Raw genomic sequence first — 24170 nt, forward strand, 5'->3', positions numbered from 1 at the left:
TTTGGTATTTGCCTCATGGTGATAAGCTATCTACTGTAATGCCTGCTATCACATCAACATTCTAGAAGGCAAGTTGGAGGAAAACATAACATGGGTGTGTCTTGTGGCCAAGTATTCCTTTAAAGATCTTTTAGGATTTTTCTTAGAATTCCATGTGTCACTGACTTCTGCTTCCTATTAATGGAATTCTCTGTGCAGGAAAAGCCAGAAATGTGGATTTCTCAGCTGCATGGTTTTCCATCCATTGTTCAGGCAGGAAAAGGGGAGGCTATTGGAGGGGCAGCTAGCAGTTTCCTCCTCTCCAAGGTGACAGTAGCTGAGGAGTTGCAAGGTTTCTAGGTTTGAAATGGTACAGTCCGCTGCCTCAGGGCTGCCTCCCAGGAGCGCCTCCAGGTACTTCCTAATCATCCCTGCTGGAATCAGCAGACTTCACATCCACAGCCCGCAGGCCACGACCTCCACCCAGCTTGGGCAGCAGCTGAGCAGGCTCCTTGCCCAGGCTCCTTGCCTGGGAGCCCACTTAGGCGTAAGTGTCCCACAGCTGCTGGCACTGAGTGTGGGGAAGACCTGGAGGCTGAGTAGGTCCTTCAGACTGAAAAGGGAAATAATTAAAATGCCTGCATAGGAAAGGAGAAAAGAATAACTCATAAAATTAATTATTTGCCAGCTTAATTTGGGAAATTATCAGAATGTATAGAAACACGGGTTGGCAGTCTATCAGGAGATCTGAGAGAGGCAGGATTACTCAGCCTGGGGAGGGCGAGGGCTGCCTCCTGCCCGCCTGATCGCTTCTCCTTATCCAAGGGCAAGTGTGATGGGGCAGGGGTAGAGGGGGCAGCGAGGTAGCTTCATCTTGGCTCTAACAAGGGCTTGGCTGGAGCCCCCAGAGAAGGCACAGGCCGCTGGGGAAGGATGTGCGGCTCACACTGCCGTTGGTGGGAGTGGAACTTGTTAGACAGTCTTTCTCAAAGAGAACTCATAAATAATGCAGCGCTCGCCCGGGGTGCGCAGCGCAGGGCGCGCAAGCTGCTCGGCTGGCACTGGCAGCTAAGGGAGCGCTGCTCGCTCCAGCTCCTTTTTCTTGCAAACACATTTTTGGTCTCAAGTGTTTTTTTTCCAGGAAGCTCCTTAAGGAAGATAAGGAAGTTATTTCTACACTAACTTCAGCACAGCGTAGTTTTGAACCCACCATCCACCTGCTACACGCCCTGCGTTCCTGCTTAATTCCGTGTATTATTGAGATGTCTTAGAAATGAGCGATTTGTCCCCGCTGGCTCTCTACAAGATCTTGGCATGGACTGGCTGCGGGCACACGGGTACTGCCTGCTACCAACTTTCTAACTTCCCAACTTTTCAAGTTCCCCTTTCATCCACCAGCCCCCAGTTTCTTGTCTGCCAATTCCATTTAATAGATTTTATTAACAGCGCCTCTTTGACCTTTTCTGTTCGAGGCATTTTAAAGGGGATATATTAACTTACAAATGGAGCAGCACGACTCTAAGACAGTTTCAGCCAAGTGAACTTTGCAAGGGGTGATAAGAAACGCTGGCTCTATGCAGACCCTGTGGCCTGAAATCTCAACATGCTTGAAGCCCACCTGTCGGTTTTCTACCATGACTACCTGAAGGAAGTGGAAAATAACCTGCATTTACTCGAAAATTTCACAGTGCTCCCAGAAATCGATATGCTTTTGGTTTCAATTGGAAAAAACCCAGAGTGGAAGTTCTGCACACTAAATGCCCAGAGTAATTAGAAGCATTTTTCCTATTGCCAATGTCGACTTCAGCAACTTTCTAATGGTACAGAATGGGAGGGAAAGTACCAGTCACCGGAAGCAATCAGCAGTTCATATCCTATGCTAATTCAGTCTGTGGTTCACAGGATTCAGTTTTTGTTCAAAATCATTCAAATAACCATGAAAGGCTCATGAAAGACAGACCCATGGGTTCTTCTCAGGTGAGCCTGTGGTGGGGGGCTCCTGCTCATGCACTGTTGGAATATAAAATGTACTAGATCGTGGTTACATCCTGAAACAAACCCATGTAGATTAGCAAACTCCTGCTCCCCATTTTAAAACTGTATCCATTAAGATATAGATGTTGATTTTTCCAAAAAGGATCCAAAGACAAATTATACCATAAATCATCATTTTGAGAGCAACAAGGTTTTACTTTTTTTCTTTCTGGTTTTATTTCTTTTATCATTTTTCTTCCTGTAACAGGTATGTTTGTGCTATGATGATTTATTCTGGTTTCAGAACATTATCTTATAATGAAAGAGAAATATTTCATATTTAAAAAGAAATGGAGAAAATATTTGGTTATCCACATTTCTAAAACATTAGTAAAAGCTCCTAAATGTTCACTTGGGCTTTCAAAGGTTTTCTAAAGTAAGGATTATAAATGAACACTCGTTTGCAAGCCCCATTCTTATCTCCTCTTGGGAAATTCTCAATGTGGCATTAAATGACACTGCACAAAAGATTTGTTTCTCAATCCCTAAGACTTTCCAGACCTCGGGCCTTTCCTACAGAATAGGATAATGTTCCAAATTCTCCCAGCATTACCTAAAACACCGAGTAAAAGCTGAACAAAATAGATATGGAATGTTCCATTAGGTATGGGCTTAATTTGGTCTTTTAGAATTTACAGGAAGGAAAAGATAGGAAGCCAGTGTTTTGGGGGAAGCCACTATATTCTGCTTTTCATTATGCTATGCTACTCACATGACTCCTAATAGTCATGTGAGACAGACATACTGTCCCTATTTTACAGAGGGAAAAATAAAGGAAGTTCAGATAGGCAACTAATTCTCCCAAGGTCACATAGCTAGAAAATGCTGAAAAATACTGGAATTTAAACCTTGGCCAGGTGATCTCCAAAGTCCAGGCCCTAACTGCAGTGACTTGTCATCACTAGAATTTACTTTTTTTTTTTTTTTTTGCATATAACCAAGCATGGTCAAAAATTACTTCATATACTTCACTGCAGCTCATATGTGAAATAAAAAAAGAAATGAAATCTCATCTCACTTGTACTCACATGGCAGGTGGGTGAACAGTGGCTGTCGGACATTGTGAACTGCAGTGCACAATAAGAAATCTATTTTACATCAACCCCGGTATGCACACACACCTGAAACAAAGGGTTCATGGAAAAACAGTTACCCTCGCAGTGTATGATGTTCTTTGATATTTTCTGTTCTTTTCCATTCTGTTTCATTCTCTTTAAAATGCTGGTGTGACTGCCAAATTGGTTTCCTAATCCACTAATCATCTGTGACCCACAGTTTAAAGAATGCTGGACTCCAGCAATCCAGGACGTTTGGTCTGACTGATTTCATCTCTGGAGTTAGGGCTCAGCAGGGTCTGGGCTGTGGAGCCTGTACTATATGTCCAGCTATAAGACAAATTGGGGGTCTCACTGGGGATGTGAGCAGGGGCCCCCAGCTTGGGCACAGAGCTCAGATTCAGGAGCTCCTTGGCTTGGGATGGATCCCAGCGTCTGTAACCTGCAGGTGACCTTGTGAGAAGGGAGGGGTTCTGTAGCTTGTCCTTCAGCTGCCGCTAGAAGACACATGAGCAAGTGAAACCCATCTTCACCTGCTCTGGCCATTGTATTATTTTGTGATTTACAGCCCCGTGTTTCCGACTAGCCTGGGACTCTGAAGGCAGGGGCTGTTTCTGATTTGCCTTTTTTGTATTTGTATTTTCATATCCAAGAGCAAAGCCTGACCCATTTACAAAGCATAAATGAATGTCTGATTATAATCAGAAGGCTCACGGGTTCTATTTCACTCTTCAGTGCTATGCCGACATAATACCTGCCTTCTGTCCTGCTCTTCTCACTATCTCGAATGCTCTAGGGAAAGCATCTCCAGGCACTGTCACAGTGGACTGGGCCCTTTGTGTCTTTCCTGCATCTTGCATCAGCAGCCTCACCTGAGTGCCTCCCACACAGACCCAGCCCCATGCGAGAGCCTGGACCCAGAACTTTCCTCCCCTGCTCTGCCAGAAGTGCTGCCATGGGCCACAGCCTAAAAGACATGCCATGAAAACTTCTGCATTGAAAGTGTCACCCAGCATGTCCAGGAAGTGTGTCATTCAGCATCACAGAGAACTCAACTTCCTAAATGTATGGATGGGCATGTGTGTATGCAGGCAGCCAAAGGCTAGTGTGAAAAGCAGTTAAGAACTAGAAAGAAGCCTCTAGTGTGCTTTTCCACACACACTGAGAAATCATGAAGATGGGGTGCCTGGGAACCGGGATTTGGATGAAGAAAAGGAGGAGGTACTACCTCAAAGTGAAGTGCTGCTGGACCAAAAGTGACTGAGACACAGCCACTCCCTGCCAGCCTTGGGCCTTCATTTGGGAAGCTCAGCCCTGGTCACAAGTGAAAACATTTCTCAGAAATGAAATTGGCATTTCATGAATAAAAACACTCTTTTCCTATCATCTTGTCCCTAACCTGCTACGGATTCAGAGGAGCAGGCCGACCTAGGCAAGGTTGGCAGACAAAGTGCCCAGGCCTGCCTGCCTAGCCCCTGTGATGTTACCTCAACCTGAAAATTGGCCCCGAAGACTTCTGGATGCCTGGTAAACAAAGAACTGGAAAAAAAACAAGTCCAGAAAGGGACCTAGAGAACTTTTAAAGTATTTTCTTACCAAGGCCATAAAAAAGATACTCAAGTTTATTTGTCAAAGATTTGTTATCCTAATAATGTGTTGGAAATGTTTAATGCAGTGAGCACATTTAGGTGTATCAAAACTGCAAGAACCATAACAGCACAAGAACTCAGCTGTAGCCTATAATGATGTGGAATTAACGATAACAGCCGGCACACAGATTGTAATATATACATCCACCCAGTAATGCGTAGCCGGTAATTCTTCTATGTAATGAGCTCACCTCTCCCATTTGAAAGGCATATATGCTTAATTCTGTGAGGTTACCTGGAGAAATAGATGCCCATGAATCCCCATTAAGTCCTAGATAGGCACTTCAGACCCTAGTATTGTAAATCGTATTCTTTGGGGGCAATGAAAACAGGGTGTGCAGTTGTGCCCTTTTCCACAGTGTCGCCATATTGCTGCAAAGCAGCTGCCTGGCCCTCAGCTCCCTGCCCAGCCCCCTCGTGGCAGAGCAGCTGTGCTGGGCTCTCACCAGGGAGTGGGAGACGTGGTGAGACTCATTTCTAGGCACAGGTGGCCCCAAAGCCAGCTAGGAGACTATAGCCTGCCTTCCGAAGCATCCCCCTCCCACAAGGACCCAGCTCTTTTCAAGAGCCTGGACTCTGACCCTTTCCTCCACTGGAAATGCTGCCAAGGAGACTGATCCTCCCTGAATAGTCACATGCAAGGCCACCCACCCCCCAGGAAAACTGACTTTGCATTTGAGGGTAATGAAAGATGAAATTTTATTGTGTTAATGAGATTTCACAGTTTATCTGAAACAGATAAGATAATGTTATCATAATCAATACAACTGGGCACATTAGAATATAAAAACCGGTGGACAATACACTGTAATTTCACTCTGTGCTAAATTTAGCTCACTTCCCAGCATTGCCAGTGGGCTGCTTGCCATCCTCAGGTTGGGTTTGCATCCATCTGATAGGGGACAATAAGTAGGACAGAGGTCCATCAGTCCTACTGCAGAGGCCCGAATGCCCACATCCACCTGTCCCACGAGGCCCCACAAATTTCTCTGCCAGTCTTTCATGATGTCACTTTTATTAATTTCATTTGTCATGTGAATCTTCAAAACCATATGCAGTTCCATGGTCAGCAGAGGCTTCTTTGGATTAATTATCATTTAAACCATTGCTGTCATTGATGTAGGTTGGGGAAAAGAGGACGTGTAATGATTGACTAGAATTCACTCAGTGGTGGGGAAGGGTTGTCCCAAATAAGCTTGATGTTGTCTTCATATATTGCCTGATTTAAATGAAATGTCAAGAATAAAAATGACAGGCTAGGGGTGTAGTTCAGTGGTAGAACACTTGCCTAGCACGTATGAGGCCCTGGGTTCTAACCTCAGTATTGGGGGATGGGGAGGAAAAACAAAAAGAGAAGGAAGAAAACAACCTGTGTCTCTTTTCATCTGTGGGGAACGGGCCTGCCTGGCACAGTCACAAGTCTATGGGTAAGCCATCTATTCGGCCTCAGAATCGGAAATCAAAAGCAAATTGTTTTGTTGGATTGATGATCAAAATCAACACATTGCAATGTGTTGCAATGTAAGAGAAATAAGCCAAAATACCATATTTAGATACAAACCATTGTCACCAGAAAGGGGTCTGAAGAGACCTCACTGAGATGGGAGAAGGGGACCTCCACCCAGCCCTGGCCGATTCTTAACTTATGTCACAGGAAAGAATTTCAGGACACATCACAAGAGGCACAAATATTTATTTAGAAAAGCAAGTAATAGAGCAGGATACACACTCACAGGGATAAGGGATGCTCAAGGGTGAGACTCACTTTTGGGGTCACAGGCTCTTCTTTTTAAAGGAAGCTCTGTAAACAGTGGACATGAGATGTTCTTGTGGGGCAGCATCAGCCTGCTGATCTCAGCTCTCTTAATAGTGAAACCAAGGACCATCATAGTGGTCTCTTTCTTTTAGAATCTCTAGGTTGATGTCATCAAGGCAACAGATAGCGTTTGGGAGATACTCATAAGTTTCTAACAATATTTTCCTTTGCTTTATTCAATCTAAAGAAAATATGTTGTGTAGGCTAGCAATGAATGTGGGCATTAATCATCTGGACTCACAATACTCTAACATTCAAGGGCTCTTTTTATGAATTCAGGCCTGGAGGAAGACAGGCGTGGGGAGTAAAGGTGGGGGGGCTTGTGAAGCTTCACAGATTTAAAGGTATAATTTCTCTTCCCTTCCCTGTTAGGTTCCTTTCTGCCTATCCTTATCTCTTCCATCCTACCTCACAACCAACACTGTGACATTGGACCTGGGGACCCGACCTTCCCAATCACCTTGAAAACACTTGGGGCTTTGAGGCTGAAGGAGACCTTGACCATGACCTTAAGCTCTCTTAACAAATGACAGCAGTTCATAATGTCATGCCATGCAATATGTGCTGGAGAGAAGCCACTCCAGGTGCCTGACCATAAGGGATAGTGAGAGAGTCCCTGCTCCTCAGAAAACAGCCAGAACCAGCACAGGCACCGCTCAGTCGTCCTGTGCATGAGACGTGGAGGGAAGAAGGAGGGTGTTTATTGGGCCTGTAGTAGTAAAGCCATGCTGGGTATTTTTGTGATTTGCAAATAGTCTGTCAGATTATGTGTGCATACAAGGAATGGCTTACCCAGGAAACAGAGTGGGAAACAATGGGCAGAAGTTGCAGAAGGAAAGGTTTTAGTTCCATGTGCCGAAAATCCCCTTTGCAATGTCAACTGAAGGCCTACAAAAGCCAATCCACTAGCTGGGGCTGAATGGCCACCTACTGGGCTGCTGAGGGCTCCTGCCCACACAGGAATCCTGACCTGAGGCCCCACAGCTCCCCCTGCAGGCTGCACGAGAATGCACACATCGCAGGAGGCTGTTTCTGTGCCCCTTGGCTCTGGGAAGTTCCAGAGGTGGCATTCTTCACCCAGACTCTGCGTATTACAGTTCCACAGACCAACCTTGAGGGGAGTGCATGTATTCAACTTTGCAGATACACTCAGCACGTGTGCAGGTTGCATTTCCCTGCTTACTGCATCTTTATCTGGTGCTTCTACTTAAAGATTTGGCTCAGGAACTAGCTCCTCCATAAGATCCTCTTTTAAGGAAACAAGCTGACCTTCGCTGTAGTGGTTTTTATATAGAATTTAAAGGGTCTGCTTCTCCCACTAGAATCTGAGCCCCATGAAGGCAAGACCTTCATACCTAGATTCATTGCAGAAGCACAAAGAAAGGACCTGGCTAGCCAGTAGGATGTGTGTGTACACACATATCCAAGCACACATGTTCATGTACACATATGCACATACACACCCACACACACATACAAGCATGTATGCAGACCTTTCTAATTATCAAAACACACAGCATAAAGGAAAAAACAGAACATAGCATCTCATGAAATACACACACTTACGCTTACATATATCCATGATCATATATAGTTATAGAATATGTATTTGTAACATTATTTATGTAGATACTATGATAGAACTGAAGCCCAATGTATTGATTGTGTCAATAAATATAATAGACTTAATTTACCTATAAAAACACAAATATTCTATATTGGCTAACAAAGCCAAAATCCAACACTTGGCTGTAAATAAGAGATACCTACAGCAAGACTGAGGTCTGGGGGGCTAAAAAGGGAAAAGATGAACAAAGAGACACAGGCAAATAAAACAAAAAGAAAGCAAGTGTCGCCTGGCACAGTGGCGTACACTGTAATCCCAGCAGCTTGGGAGTCTGAGGCAGGAGTTCCGTGAGTTCAAAGCCAGCCTCAGCAAAAGCAAGGCACTAAGCAATTCAGTGAGACCTTGTCTCTAAATAAAATACAAAATAGGTCTGGGGTGTGACTCAGTGATCAAGTGCCCCTAAGTTTAATTCCTGATACAAAAAAAAAAAAAAGAGTCATAATCTTGATATTTGACCAGTAGAACCTGCATCAAGAAACATTAAAGACAAAGAGAGAATTTTTCAATGCTAAAAGCCACAATTTGCAGTGAAGACATAACAACCATAACTTGTGCACCCAGGAACATGGCAGCAACTTCTATAAAGAAGAGCCTATAGGAGATGCAAAGAGGGAGATACTTATTCAAGGAATTTAGCATGCTTGTTCCAGTTGAAGATAGATGTGCACAAAAAGCAAACTTACTAACTAAAAAACCAAGCAACACAAAATATACAGGAACAGTCATAGCTACATATGCAACTCTGACCCTTGGTAGCAGAGAACACCCTTTACAAATGGATCCCATCATAGGCCACAAACAATTCCAAAGAATGCACCAAAAAAAGAAAGTCATAGACTAGTTTATGAGCATTGGTGGAAATATGCTAGAAATTATCAAATAAAATTCAACAACATATTAAAAAATAGTAGATCATATGCAAGTGGGGTTTATTCTAAGAATATAGTTTTGACATTTGCCAATATTCAACTCTCCTCTGTAGTAAAAACATATAAATAGAAATTTACTCAGAATGGTAAACCATGTGTGTACCTTGAACCACAATCTGTGTTCTGTTTATCTAATCAGAAGCATACAGACATTCCTACAGAAGGCAGAGCCACAGGCCCTACTGCCTCCTCTACTTGTTATTGTTAAATGCAAGAGTTAGTCAAAGCAATAGATAAGAGAAATCAGGTATGGGCAGGAGGCCTGAACAGGAATTAATCAAACTATATTTGCAGATAATAAGATTTGGTATCTAGAATGCCTTGAATGAACTAGCAACTTATAAAATCAGCATATAAAAAAAACCTGACTTCATACTCACAAACAAAGCACAGCTAGAAGTTATCATTGAAGAGAAGATCCCATTTACGGTAGCAGAATTACCTTAGAACAGAGGCTTGGGAATTAGTAAGAACTGGCCAACACATATGAGGAAAATTGCAAACATTCCAGAAGGTCACAAAAGTTATAAACAGATGAAAAGACATTCATGTCCTTGCATAGGAAACTCAATGTCACAGTGAGGTTGGTATCCTCTACATTAATTTAGAATTATCACATGGTCCCAGTAAAAATATTAGTAGATTTTTTTTTCTGGAGTTAGAAGTTAATTTAAAGTTCATTCATTAAAAGAAAAAGAGAGAGAGAGAAAGACAGAGACAGAGAGAAGAGCAAGAATAGCCAGAAAAATCCTGAAAGAGAAAAGCAGTGAAGCTTGAGTCCTTTAGGTAGTGAAACATATTATAAAGCTCTAGAAATAAAACAGCATCATGTTGGTGCATGAATAGATGCATGAAGCAGAACAGAAAGTACAGAAATGGACTCCATTACATATGGAAATTTAGTATGTAATAAAGGCAGTGTCTTTTTAATTTTTTTTAATTTGTTCTACTTAGTTGTATGTGACAGCAGAGTGCATTTCAATTCATCATACACAAATGGAGCACAACATTTCAATTCTCTGGTTGTACACGGTATAGAGACCCACCATTCATGCAATCACAGATCTACCTAGGGTAATGATGTCCATCTCATTCCCCCATATTTCATACACTCATAACTCTTCCCCACCCTCCCCTTTGCCCAATCCAAAGATCCTCCATTCTTCCCATGCCCTTCCCCCATCATAGATCAGAAAAAAACAAAGTCAGAGAAAACATTTGGCCTTCAGTTTTTTGGGATTGGTTTATTTCACTTATCATAATATTCTCCAACTCCATCCATTTACCTGCAAATACCACATTATTCTCTTTTAATGCTGAGTAATATTCTGTTGTGTATATATACCACAGTTTCTTTATCCATTCATCTATTGATGGGTATCTAGGTTGGTTCTACAGTTTACCTATTGTAAATTCAGCTGCTATAAACATTGGTGTGCCTGTGTCACTATAGAAGGCAGCATCTTGAATTACTAAATTTAGAATTTTTGATTAGAATTATTGAAATAAATTGATACCTATATATAAAAAATAAAAGTGGGTACATTCCCTGTTTCATATGTAAGGATCCATTCAAAGTGCATCAGAGGTATAGATATCAAAAAGATGAAATATGAAAGTACTAGAAGAAAACTTTAGTGAGTTCCCCTGAAACATGGAAGCAGGGAAAATATTCCTAACTATGCCTCAATATTTAGAAGAAATAAATGAAAAAAAAAATAGATAAATTTGACTATGTACAAGTTTTAAAAACAAAGGGAAAAAAGACAAATAATTGCAGCTTCTAGCCCCCCCCCCAAATGGTTATTATCTATGTAGGAAGGGCTTCTAGAATGCAGAAGCAAAAGACTACCTTAGAATAAATAACATTTTAGAGGAAAACATCTGTAAGTTTCAGACATGAACACCAACAGAAAGGCATAAATACCATAGCAGAATTCAACCTGAAAAGCCTGGGATTCAAGAGATCCATTGTTTTAGTCACAGAGATGGTCCCTTATATAAACAGTGATGTGCAGATCCAAATTGCTCATTAAATGATGTTAACAGAGTAGAAAATCAAATAAAATCCAAGATTGTGGTCCCTCCTGGTTTTTGCTTTGTGAAAATATGAAGTCAGGATACCATATTGACAGAAGAACTGATTTCGAGGGATTCAACCTCGCTGTATACCCACTAAAGATTCTCACATCAGTGTCCATCAACCTGCAATGCAAACTGATGTGATTTAATAGTCTTCTAGACTAGAATTTATCTCTGGGTCCACCTACATGTCATCCATGCATCTTCTAACACCGTTATTTAAAACAGCACCTTTCCTATTTCCTGCACTTCATCGGTCCCAAATGTGGAGCTGACAGTCTCCATGTGGCAACATGAGTGATTCTGCAATTGCAGGAAAAATTTCAGCTTCCTTTACTAAAGGCAGGACATTGAAACTAGCTTCTTGTACCTGATCAGATACAGTTTATAACCAAGCTCATTCATGGGTACTTACTCGGGCTTTCAGACGATCTTATCAGTCCCAACTTTTTTCTGTCTAAAAGCCGTGTTTTGGAGGAAAGTGTGGTACAATTTGACTGGAATCCTTGCTTCATCGGATTCCTTTTTCATTAAGTACAACACTGAGGCTGAAGAAGGGAGGATTCTTGGAAGACACAAATCTGAATTGGGGAGCATCCTCCTGATGTTCTCGGAAGAGAAAGTGTTTTCACTCCCTTTAATAGAAAAGTTGTTCACTCACTGTGGTGGGGAAATGTGGCTCTATAAACATACAATAGTGTTGGTAATATTGACATAAATATTGTTCATAATATCAGCCGGTATATTTAAAGTATACAAAGTGGACTGTACACTCTCACAGCTTGAGGAAGCCAACTTCTGAGAAATTTGTGTTGTACACACCAAGATCATTCAACATAAATCAGGTTGGAAAATTTAAAAACCAAAGCATGCAGTAAGAAAAATAGGCAACACTATTATATTCCTTTTTATTTGATAAGAGAATTAAAATTCTGAAAAATTAGTCAGTATGAAATGAAGTCATTTCTAATACAAAATGTTTTGCAAATTCCATTTTTGATTTAATTGTAGAATTTAATTTAAAAAATTTTTAAATTTCTTCCAAGAACAAGTGATTCATTTTGAATTTTCATCAAGAATAAGATCCTCCAGCTGGGGTTGTGGCTAAGCAGTAGAGCGCTTGCCTAGCATGTGCGAAGCACTGGGTTCGATCCTCAGCACCACATAAAAATAAATAAATAAAATAAAGGTATTGTGTCCAACTACAACTAAAAAAATATTAAAAAAAAAAAAGAACAAGATCCCCCTGTATTTACATCCTTTACAAGCCAGGCCGTATATGGGCTTTCCCAGAATGTCACAGAGCTGGAATCACACCCTTTTCAGATTGGCTCCTTTGACCTGGTAACATGCAATGTGTAAGTATGGTTTTCAAACATGATTTCAACAGTAGTAGAGTTTTGAATGTCAGTCAACAATGATTTACCCTTATGCAAACTCAGTATCTCTTGGTCTTATGACCCTTATGGCATGGTGCCAGGGCCATTCTGCACTGTCCTGCCTCCTACTCACCCACTCCAAGAAGCGGAAGAAGCAGTGGCTCTTTAGTCCTGGCTGTGCACATCCCGGTTCGTTTTGCCTTTTACCTGTGGTTATCCTTGGGCCCCAGGAGTCAGCACTTGTGCTACATAATGGAGCTGCTCACCCATGGCCATGTGGATTTGAGACTGTGTCGAGTGGGTTTGGGCTATGTTGAATTTAAGACTGAGCACCCACCCAGGTCTGTTGGGGAAATCAGCTAGTGAAAGTGGATATTTTTCTGTTTTCTTAGCAGTGAAAATCAGAAAAAAAAAAAAAAAAGAAAAAGAAAAACATATCACCTGCCACTTTACCAAGCTGCTTCAAGGTCCAGCCCTCAGGGGTTTGGCAAGAACCAAACTTCAAATGCTAATTATCTAGGGAGAAAATGCCCCTGAGGTCTGATTCTGAGCAGCAGGAAGTCGCAGCTTCCAGCTGAGCACTTGGGAGAAGGCAATGCTAAAAGCCAGCTCTGGGAGCTCTTGGGAGAAGGCAATGCTAAAACCCTCTCTCCTCCTCCCAGGAGCCCTGGCTGAGCCTGCAGCCCTGTCTTTCCCCCTGTAGGGATAGGGTGATGTAACCTCAATAATTAAGACCTTTCCTGCCATAACTGCTCTTTTATTTGAAACATTGTCAGGAAGAATTTACTGGCTGTAGCTCTTTTTCTTGCTTGAGGGAATTTTCAATTCCATTGTCCACAAATTTCTGAGTCACTTCTAATGACAATAATTAGGACAAAGAGAAGCCAAGGATCTAGGAATAGAAGAGGGCTGAGAAGAATGGGTGATTTTCTGAATAAAGCCCAGGGTGGTAGAGAAAGAGAAACCCGAGTCCTCCTCTGATTTGGGGATGGAGGGTGTGTGCCAGAGGGTTAGACCCTAGGGCTCTGGCTTGGGCTGAGGTGGCCCAGGTGCAATGACAGTTAGGCTCCTATTGGTGAAATCCCATGCAATGAGCAGGGAGCAGAAGTGCTTTGGGAGTGGATTTTACCGGATGTTAATTATACCACCATAAGGACAGGGCCAGGAAAGAACTCATCTCTCAACAGGACTCCTACACCACAGGGAAGAGAAACAAAGGTACAGGCGTCCTCTTGAAACTTGGAAAGTCATTTCCGATTTAGATTGGGCTACGTATCCTTTTTCCTAGCATATGATCCATGTCTTATTTTAGAGAATTTAATGACATTTGATGAAAAAGCATTATAAACTCACAAGCAGTAATTGGGACGGATGCTATTCTGAAGGTGCAACACGAAGGACGAAAGGAATTCCTCTTTAGTCCCAAAAAGCATGGATTCTACAGAAAAAGGCAAAACGTGTTTTAGTGTTTCCCAGGAGCTTCTGATGTTTTCCCCTGCGCTTTCCCCTTTGTTATTTTTTCTTCTTCCTCCTCTTTCCTTTTTTCTCTTTTTTTCTTTCTGCCAGAGAATATTGCCCTGGCTTTCTCTTGCTGCATACCAGATGACCTTGAAACTTAGCAGTCAAGGGCAACAACCATTATGTTGTGGGTCATGATGCTGTGGTCAGGGTCTTGAGCAGGGTTTGGGTGGTAGCTCTTCTCCACGGAGTGTCACTCATTCATCTTCGGAGGGAGGTGGAAGGGGGCTTCCACACCATGTTGATGGTGACAGGGAGGCTCCCCGGGGAGTCTCTGTTGCAGCACCTGCACGTGGCTTCTCCCGCACAGTGGTCTCAGTGTACTTGAACTTTCTACATGGCTGGTAAGGCTCCAGGAAGGATGTCCAATTTTTCCAGTGCTGCTTGTTGGAAAGACTTTTTCCCTTGTGCTCGTATTGAAAACTGATTGATTCATGTGTGAGTAATTGCTAGACCCTCTTTTCTGTGTCATTGATGAGTGTGCCCGTCCTCTCCAGTAACACCACTTTCTGCTCCCAGAAAGGGAAACATGCTACTTCATCAAGGCCTAGATCATATCCTGTTGGTCAAAGGAGTCAGAGAACGCACATTCAAGGGGCCCTAGCATAGAGACCACCAATTCAGCATGTCTAAAGTGAAATTTATGGTGGTATATTTAACATCTGGTAAAATCCACCCTTTCTGGGCCACAGTACCTTACGTTCCACAGCCATTATTAGTCCACAGTTGCTACCATGGTTGAGAGAGAGAATATTTCCATATTCTCTGGCCTCCCTGACACTACCCCTTATGCTCAACCCTCTACCCCTACACCCAGGCCCTGACAACCACTGATTCTTTCTCTTCCTGCGATTTTGTCTTTTATAGAGAATAAAGTGAATGAAGTGACCCCACATGTAGTCTTTGGAATCTGGCTCCTTCCCTGTAATCTAGTCACCAGGTTGCTGCTGTGTGAGTAGTTTTGCTCCCTTTGTTGCTGACCAGTGTCCCTCCAGGGAGGTAGCACAGTTTGTTTACCCATCCACCAGTTGGCCAACAGTTGGGCTCTTTGTAGTTTTGGGGGGATTATTAAGGCTGCTGTAAACATTGCAAACAGATTTTATGTGAACTTGAGTGTTCACTTTTGCACAGATTCCTAGGAGCAGGATGGCTGGGTTCTGTGGCTACTACACGTTTAGCTTTCTAAGAAACTGCAACCTGTTCTGCCTGGCTGTACCACTTTGTTCCCAGCTACTGAGTGTGTCATTTGCCTCATATCTTCACTAGCATTTGAATGTTATTGTTCTTTGTTCTATTTTAGCCCTTTCATCAGTTAAAGGTGGTGTCATATCCTGGTTCTAATTTCCCTGTGGCCACCAATGCTGAGGGTCTTTTCACCTGCTTATTTTCCAACATATTTTCTTTGATGAGGTAATTATTTGATTCCTTTATCCACATTTTGAGTTTTTGGTTTTCTTGTCAATGGATTTTGAAAGTTCCTGATGTATTTTGAGTAACAGTCTTTTATCAGATATCGGATGACACTGCAGACACTGCCTCCCAGTCCCTGGCCGTCTTTTCATTTTCTTAGCAGATGTTTATCATAGAAAATAAGTTTTCTATTTTGATGAAATCAAACTTATCTTTTCTTTTGTGGATTGTGTCCTTGGTGCTGTACCCGAGAAATTTTGCCTTACCCAATGTCACAACTATTTTTTTCCTGGAAGTTTTATAATTATAGGCTTGTGCTTACCCCTGTGATCCATTTGAGTTAGTTTTTATTGATGGTGTGAGGTATAGATTTAGATTTTTCTTTCTCTTTTTTCTTTTTCTTTCTTTTTTTTTTTTTTTGCATACTGATATCTAATTTCTTCATCATCATTTGTTGGAAAGATTATCTTTGTGATTTTTTTGAAAACCAGTTGATATATGTGTGAGTAATTTTTGGATTCTGTTCTAGGTCATTAATCAATGTGTCCATCCATTTTCCAGTATCACTCTGTTTTAATTAGTAGATTCACAGTTAGTCTTTAAGTATTAAAGTTTGTCCATTTTTTTTTCCAAAATTGTTTTGGCTATTCTAATTACTTTGCCTTTCTATATAAATTTTAAAATAACCTTTTCAATTTCTAAGAAGTATCCAGCTGTGACTTTGGTCCCCTCTCCTCCATTGTCTTCCATCCTGTTGATATGCTGTGACTGCATTACCTAGGTCCTTGCTTTCTTTGATCAGGTTTCCTAGTTTTCACAGTATAAACCTTGTACAGTGTTTGTGTCTATTTTATCTTTTTATTTCTACCTTAAGCAGCACTGATTTTTTAAAAATTTCAGTGTCCAGTTGTATCTTGCCTGTGTTTGGAGATATAATTGATTTCTGTATTTTGATCTTGTGTCCTGTGAACGTTCTAACCTCACTTAGTTCTAGAAGCTTTAATTGTGTTCACTCTTGGGAATTTTCCACATAGACAATCATATGCTCTGTGAATAAAGAGCGGCTTCCCTGGCTTTTATATCAGTGTGCCTTTCACTTCTTCGTGCATTACTGTCCTGATTTGGGTTTCCAGAATAGGAATGAAGAGAAAGGTGTCTTTTTTCTCAACCTTGATCTTAGAGTCAGCTCTCAGCCTCTCATCTTAAATGAGACATCAGTTGTAGGTGCTTTGTAGATACACTTTATCAAGTTTATGAACTTCCTTTAAATTTCTCCTTTGCTGAGAGGTGGATTTTTTAAAAAACATCCTCACTGGATGTTATAATTTATTAAATGTTCTTCTAAACCCATTAAGATGACAGTGTTTGTTCTTTATTTTATCAATATGGCATTTTGCTTTGATTAATACTCAAATGCTGGACCAGCCTTGCAGTTATAAGATAAATCCCACTTGATCAGGCTAGATTATGATTTTTATACACTGCTGAATTTTATTTTCTAACATTTTGTTGAGGAGTTTTTGAACTTGTGTTCAGGAGGGATATTAGTCTATAATTTTCTTTTTTTAAATGTTCTTTTATTCTGATTTTGCTATCAGGGTAATGCTTGAGAACTAATTAAATTATTCCCCAAATGTTTGGTGAAATTCTCCAGGGAAACACTGAGAATTTGCATCTTTGTTTCTGTGTATGTAAAGCATCCTATGTGTGTTTCCGTGGCTCCCAAGGACTCTATACTGTCAAGAAGCCCACTCCAGCCTACAGCAGTAGTCTGTAGAGGACGCCAGCTTGTTTTCCTCACCCAACTGCACAGTGGTCATTGGGGGACAGGAGGCAGACTCCTTGGGGAGCCCCATATTTTCTTGTAATTTGAACTACATTCCAGGCATAGCTGTCCTTGTGCCATTTTTAATCCACAGTTTCACATGGGTGCTGAGAGGGAGGTCAGACAGTTTCCTTGGTGAGTTGTGGAGGGAAAGATGAGGGGATGATATGGCCAAGGTCAGCAGCAGGTGGAACAACAGCACAACTCGGCTTGGTGATGCTCATGTTTCCCATCTCTGCCTGGTGATGTGAGAGCCATGGGAAGTGCAGTGATTTTTAACAGGACCATGTGTTGTGGGGCAGGAGACCCTGGCATTGTCTCCTGGAAGTCAAAGGATCCTTTGGTCTTCTGTGCCTCACTTTTGGAACACGGACCTGAAGAGCCAGGACCATCCTGCTGTCCTGCAGAAGGTCTGATGGTCCAGCCAGTGGCTGCTCTCTGCAGGCTACAGGGGTTGCCCTCCTGGGAAAGCCAGTCCTGTCGCACCACTGCCCTTTCCACAAAGCTTTCAATCCCCCATTCCCCACCATACGCATGGCCAGCCACTGTGCAGGGTGTGTTAGTCAACCCCAAGGGGACCGGCCACATCCTCACTCCTATCGCCCTATGCCCTGCCTGGCTCCGCTCGCTACTTCCCACCTCACAGGCGCCTTCCTAATGCCATGCTGGTCTCACTGTTCCCCAGCAAGAGTGCCATTCTCCAGGTCGGCCCCCTCCCAGCTTGAGCCTTTCTTTCAGTCTAGACCAAATGAAGCTTCCATCCCTTCCAGAGTGGAGGCACGTTTCTCCCCACTTGCCATTCCAGGAGCACTAGGCCAGGACACACAGCCCTCAAAGGTGCATCAGTGGATCCTGTAGCTGTTCAGTGAAGGAAAGAAACCGTGGGAAAGCCCAAAGTAGTTGTTGAGGTTGACCCAGGGAAGTTTTGCTTCCAAATGTATCAACAACCAAAGCGTACAGGAAGTGGCAGTGTTTTTGTTTTGCTTGCTTGCTTTTTATATAGAAAGAATAATTGAGCTTGAACACAGAGGTAGGTAATGGTGGGGGGTTTCTAGATGACACCTCGCCTCCGTCTCAACTATCGGGCAACTGAGAAAAGGAGTTAGAGAAAGGCTCGCTTGCTGTCCATCTTGAATCTGTGGGAAAGTCTCTCATGTGGAATGAGAAGATGATCTGGTCCAGTTTTCTGCCTATGCCTTAAGGAATTTCCCAATAGAAAATGAGAAATAGCCCAATTCCCCCTCTTTGTGATGCCACTCTCAGCTTCCAGAAACATCCATCACACTTCCCGGTCTCCGTCCTGTAATTGCCTGTGAGTCGTGAGTGGCGGCTAAGTGTTTCTTTTTCATCTCTCCTCTCCACTGTGCCTCCTGCCATTTGTTTTGCTGTCTCCAATGACCGCCTTGGAACAGTGCCGACCGCGCCCCCACAGAACGTGCAGGCGGAAGCGGTGAACTCCACCACTGTGCAGTTCCTGTGGAACCCACCCCCGCAGCAGTTTATCAACGGCATCAACCAGGGATACAAGGTACCGGGCCTCAGTATGGAGCCTCTGGGTGGCTCTCGTGGTCTGTGATGATCAGGGAAAACCCCGTGCATGAAATACAGAGCATCTTGACCTTGGTAGGGTCACCATTTATCCAAGGTCTTATCATCAGCTCTCCTGGCTCAGAACTCAAATGATCAGTCAGCAAGGAGATGGCCTCATACATAAAAGAGCAGAGTCTTAGGAGAAAGGCATTCATTTTCAATGGCTTTGGGAGATGTGTCAGGGTTGATTGGAGTCAGCATGTGTCCCTGCCACTCTTCCTGGAAGGGAGGCTGCTGGCAAATACACACTCAGAGCAGAGCATGCTGTGCAAGAGCCACAGGCTCCTCCTGGATAAGGAGGCTTCTTCCTCCTGCTCCCTGCTTCAGGGAGTTCTGCTTAAAGAAGTGAGACAGGATACTTGACCAAACTGAATTAGAGACACAGATAAATTCCCACCATCCAACTTCTGTTGTCCTTAGTTACCAGAATCTATTACCTTCATAGATTGGCTCAAATGCAATTTCCAAAAGTATGACTCAAACCAGGCACAATGGCACACACCTGTAATCCCAGTGACTAGGGAGGCTGAGACGGGAGGATTGAAAATTTGAGGCCAGCCTCAGCAACTTAGTGAGGCCCTGTCTCCAAATAAAAAAGGCTGGGAATATAGCTTAGTGCTTCTGGGTTCAATCCCCAGTAACAACAAATCAGAACCAAAACAAACAACCCAAGAACAGGGTTCATCTTCCTCTTGAGTCACCTTCTCCTGGTTGGATTTGGGAGCCTGCCTGCCTTTCACATACCCCATATAATCTTCTATCCTGGCAGACTCAGGAGTCAAGAAGGGGCTCTGTCCTCTGTGCTTGAATCTGTGGTCATTTCAATTTCAGAGGAGGTCACTCCCCAGGTACGCATTGTTGTATTTTTCCTCAGATTTCAGTTCAGCTAACTAAAACACTTGTTTGTCTGCGAGGAGGGTAGAAACCTCCGTGGCTGGAAGTTTGCCCTGTGTTTCCCTTTTCCTCAGAAGTATCTAAAGTCAGAAGCTTTTTTGAAAGAAAATCGTACGGCTCAACCCAGATGCTTCGGCCCCCCTGCCTCTCCTGCCAGGTCTGATCGCAAGACTACCGCGCTTATTTGACGGCTCAGTTGTCAGTTTGATCTGCTTGGAAGCGCTGTGTGTCCTGCAGCACGCCAGCTCTCAGAACTAATTAGTCCTAGAGATGTTTGGTGTCAAAGGAATTAAAACTCACACTACATAATGTTGCCACAGCATGAAGCTACTTTCCATGGAATGTGTGCATCTACTCCATTGCTTTAAAATTTTAACCAGGGTCTGGGAGTAGAGCTCAGTGGAAGAGCACCTATTTGGCACGAGAAGGCCCTGCGTTCAGTCCCCAAAACACAAAGTAAAAAATAAAATAATTTTGACCAATCTCCTCAAATCTCTTTCAGGAAACCAGTGTGATATCAATTATAAATAATTAAGGTTGTTTCTATTAAACTTCTTGAATCATAGTAGACACCTATCTGGAGAGATATATGTGTTTGTCTCCTTAGATGGATACAGTTGAATTTAAAAATGATGTCATTTTATTCCTTACTTTGAATTTAAAAATGATGTCATTTTATTTCTTACTTGTTGGTTTTTAAAAATCGACATGTTCTTTCAGTGAAGGTTTGAGGGAACATCCATTATTCCATGAGTTAGTTATTTTACTTATATATGTGTATGAAATATGTGCGTGTATATGTACATTTGTAGGCAATAATTTTGAGGTCTTTGAAATTCGTTCTTTTTGAAATGAGGTAATAATGTGTAAGATTTATGGGCTTATTTAATGGTGACTGAGCTTATCCTACCAATTGCAAAATAAAATTCTGGTAGTCTGGAGTGAGGGAATTCAATTAAGAGGACTTCTTTTAACCCATTCACTCCAGCTTCTCGCATGGCCAGCAGATGTCCCTGAGGCAGCCGCTGTGGTCACCATTGCCCCAGACTTCCATGGAATCCACCATGGGTACATAACAAACTTGAAGAAGTTCACTGCCTACTTCACGTCGGTCCTGTGTTTCACCACCCCGGGCGATGGGCCTCCAAGCACACCTCAGCTCGTGTGGACGCATGAGGACAGTGAGTATTCCTCTCCATGCGTCTCCCTAGGCCTGTCTCCCAGAGTCAGTTGACGACAGATGTGGCCGCTGTTTCCAGCACTGGGCCAGGGCAGAGACAGGCATGAAGAAGCCCCGTGTTCCCAGAGGGCCTGCAGGCTGCTCATCTGGGGAAGGTAAGTCGCTGACAGCTGATAGTGCTTCAGGGAAGGTGGTCCAAGGAATGAGAAAGGAGCTCGGGGACAGAGATGGGGGACTAGCCCTGTCCCGTTTCTACTCCTTAAGTCATGATGAGCTAGCTCATCACCAAGATTTAAATTTCTAGTCCACTCACCTTCCTTGACTGCCATTCATGTTCTCCAGCCCATTCTACTTCTGACTCTGCCCTGGGGTGTTCACCCAGCTCTTTTGAGCTCCTTGACTTTGGCTTTGCATTATCTCCACTGTTGGATTCCATTCAGCTCCTCCTCTGCTCCCAAACCAACCCGTGGGATAGGAAGACACTGGCTGGTGAAGTTATCCTGAGATAATCATCACAGACAGAACAATACCTTGTGTCCAAGGAGACATGTTACAGTAATTTGCAACTGGAAGAACAAGAAAAAAGAAAAGCAAGCAAATGTCCCAAGTGGAGAGGATTGGAAAAAAATTATGAACTGACTATATAATAAATTTATAGTTATTAAAAAAACAAAAAGCAGTTGTGGCTCAGTGGTAGAGCACTTGCCTAGCATGTGTGAGGCATTGAGTTCAATCCTCAGCAACACATAAAAATAAATAAAATAAAAGTATTGTGTCCATGTACAACTAAAAAAATAAATAAATACATATTTTTTAAAAAACCCAAACCGTAAAGATCAAAATTTTTGAGGTAGAATGGTCATAGTATAATGTTAAGTGAAGAAAAAAAAATAGTCTATAAAACGATCCAGATTTTTCCAAGGTACATTTGTACATAATTTTGAGTCAGTGTCTGCATGTGGAATGACTATGGATATTTTGTTTTTACATTTCCTTTGAATTTTTCTGCATTTTTAAAATTTCTGCCATGATTTCTTTCATAAGGAGAGTTAACCTAGGGGAGGTGTGTTTTTCGGTCATCCAGGGCCACACTGCACCTCTCTCAGGTCTTGGCTGGTCTCTGGTGATGGCTCAGCTTCCTGAACTCACCTCTGCTCTGACTCTAGCAGGTGACACTGCAGACATCAAGGCTACCCAAGACCAGCTGCCTGTGCCCCCTGGGACGCCACCCTTCTCCCACCCTGGTTCTTCTTCCCCCATCTCCCAGGATCATCGGCTCTTCTCTGCCCCGTCACTTCTCATGGCACCTCTTCAGCCCACACATGCTCAGGTCTCCCTCTTCCTAGACAGGCAACTCTGTGGCCTTGCTGCCCCATGGACTTTTCCAGTTGGCTTCTTATTTCCTTTCCTTATAAACTATTGCTTTTACCTTCTGTCCTCTATGCCCTCCCAGACCTTGAGCAGTCTGGTTTCAGCCATCCACCATAGTGCAGCCACCTTGCCATTGACACAAGGTCTATATCAGGAAGATCAGAACATGAGTGTCTTGACCTTCTGAGACCATTGACTTGACTTCCCCCTAAAAAAAGATCTAAAGCAGCTCTGCTGTTACCATCAATTGATCCTGGATGGTCTTACACTACATCTTTGATCTGCTCTCTGTTTTGTGTTTAAATGAACTTTTATTGAGAGAGTTATAGATTCCCATGAGGTTGTAAGAATCACTAACGAGATGGCCATGTACCCTTTGCCCAGTTTCTCCCATTGCTGACGTTTGCAAAACTATAATGTAGCATCACATCCAGGATTTTAATGTTGGTTGCATTCAATGGCTTGATTTAGATTTCTCCAGGTTTTTGGTTCTCATCTGTGTAAATGTGTATGTTTAGTTCTACACATTTTATCAAGTGTAGGTTTGTTTATCCACCACCACATTCAAGAACCTAAATGGTCCTGAAACCACAGAGATCCTTGAAGTTCCTCTTCAGTACCACACCACCTTCCTCCCTTTCCTCCTTTATAATCCATGTCTTCTGTTTCTTCTCTTGCCTTATTTGTAGTATCTAGAATTTCTAGTCTACCTTGAGTGGGGGTGATAAGAGCAGGCACTCTTGCCTGTTCTCCATCTCCAAAGGAAAAGTCTCTCACTGTTATGCAGGGTAGTTCTTGTAGATGTTCTTTGTCAAGTTGAGGCTGTCCCCCGCTGTTATATTCTCAATTTGTTGAGAGTTTTTGTCACAAATAGATATTTGATTTTTTATCACATGCTTTTACTGCATCAGTTGATACGATCATGCGATTTTTCTTCTTACTCTGTTGATCTGTTGGATTACACTGATTGATTCTGTAGTGTTGAATCAGCCATGTGTACTTGGAATAAACCCCACCTGCTCACAGTGTATAATTCTTTTTATCTGCTGTTGGAGTCACTTGGCTGATATTTTGTGGAGGACTTTAACATCTAATTGCATGAGATATTGGTCTGTGGTTTTCTTTTGGGGGGACTGTCTTTTGTCTGGTTTTGGTATTGGAAGCGTTCCCTTCTCTCATCTCCTGGAAGAAATTGTGTCAAATTCATGTTGATACTTCTTCAAAAGTTTGGTAGAAATTTTCATTGGAACCCTCTGGGCCTGGAAATTTCTCTTGGAGAGAAGTTTTAATAATAAATTCAATGTGCTTAATGGTTATAGGACAATTCGGGTTGTTTGTTTCACCTCAGTTGTGTTTTAATAGTTTGTGGTTTTCAAGGAATCATTCTTCTAAGAGTTTGGATCTCTGAATGTGAAATTGTTTGTAAAACTCCCTTATTATCTTTTCTTTTTTAAAATTTTTTAATAAGAAGTTTTTTTGAAAACACTTTTTTATTTGTAGTTGGACACAACCCCTTTATTTTGTTTTTATGTGGTGCTGAGGATCGAACCCAGTGCCTCACACATGCAAGGAGAGTGCTCTATTACTGAGCTACAACCCCAGCTCTGCCCTTATTATCTTTTCAAAGGCTACGGGAGCCGTAGAGATGTTCTCTATTTTGTTCCTGATATTGGTTCCCTGTGTCTTCTTTTTAAACTTTATCATTCTTCCTAGAGGGTCATCAATTTTGCTGATATTTTAATAAAGAATCAGTTTCTTGTTTTGTTGATTTTTGTATTGTTTCCTATTTTCAGTGTCATTGATTTCTGCTATTTATTATTTCCTTCCCTCTG

The 24170-nt window shown here is 42.4% G+C and overlaps 1 protein-coding gene across 4 annotated transcripts in view; it reads left to right on the forward strand.

Moving 5' to 3' along the window:
* The window catches only part of Sdk1 (sidekick cell adhesion molecule 1), a 521957-nt gene that overhangs the window by 340269 nt on the left and 157518 nt on the right, over positions 1 to 24170 (forward strand). For 3 of the 4 annotated variants that reach the window (XM_048785279.1, XM_048785280.1, XM_048785281.1), the window contains exons 17-18: positions 18716 to 18831; positions 20776 to 20968. In XM_048785279.1, coding sequence (XP_048641236.1) covers positions 18716 to 18831; positions 20776 to 20968 — 309 coding nt within the window. Of the gene's footprint in view, positions 1 to 18715; positions 18832 to 20775; positions 20969 to 21029; positions 21123 to 24170 lie in introns of those variants that run through there. The other variant, XM_048785282.1, reaches the window with a different exon arrangement.

The sequence above is a fragment of the Marmota marmota genome, unplaced genomic scaffold (assembly GCF_001458135.2).
Source record: "Marmota marmota marmota unplaced genomic scaffold, marMar, whole genome shotgun sequence".
NCBI classification, from domain to species: domain Eukaryota; kingdom Metazoa; phylum Chordata; class Mammalia; order Rodentia; family Sciuridae; genus Marmota; species Marmota marmota.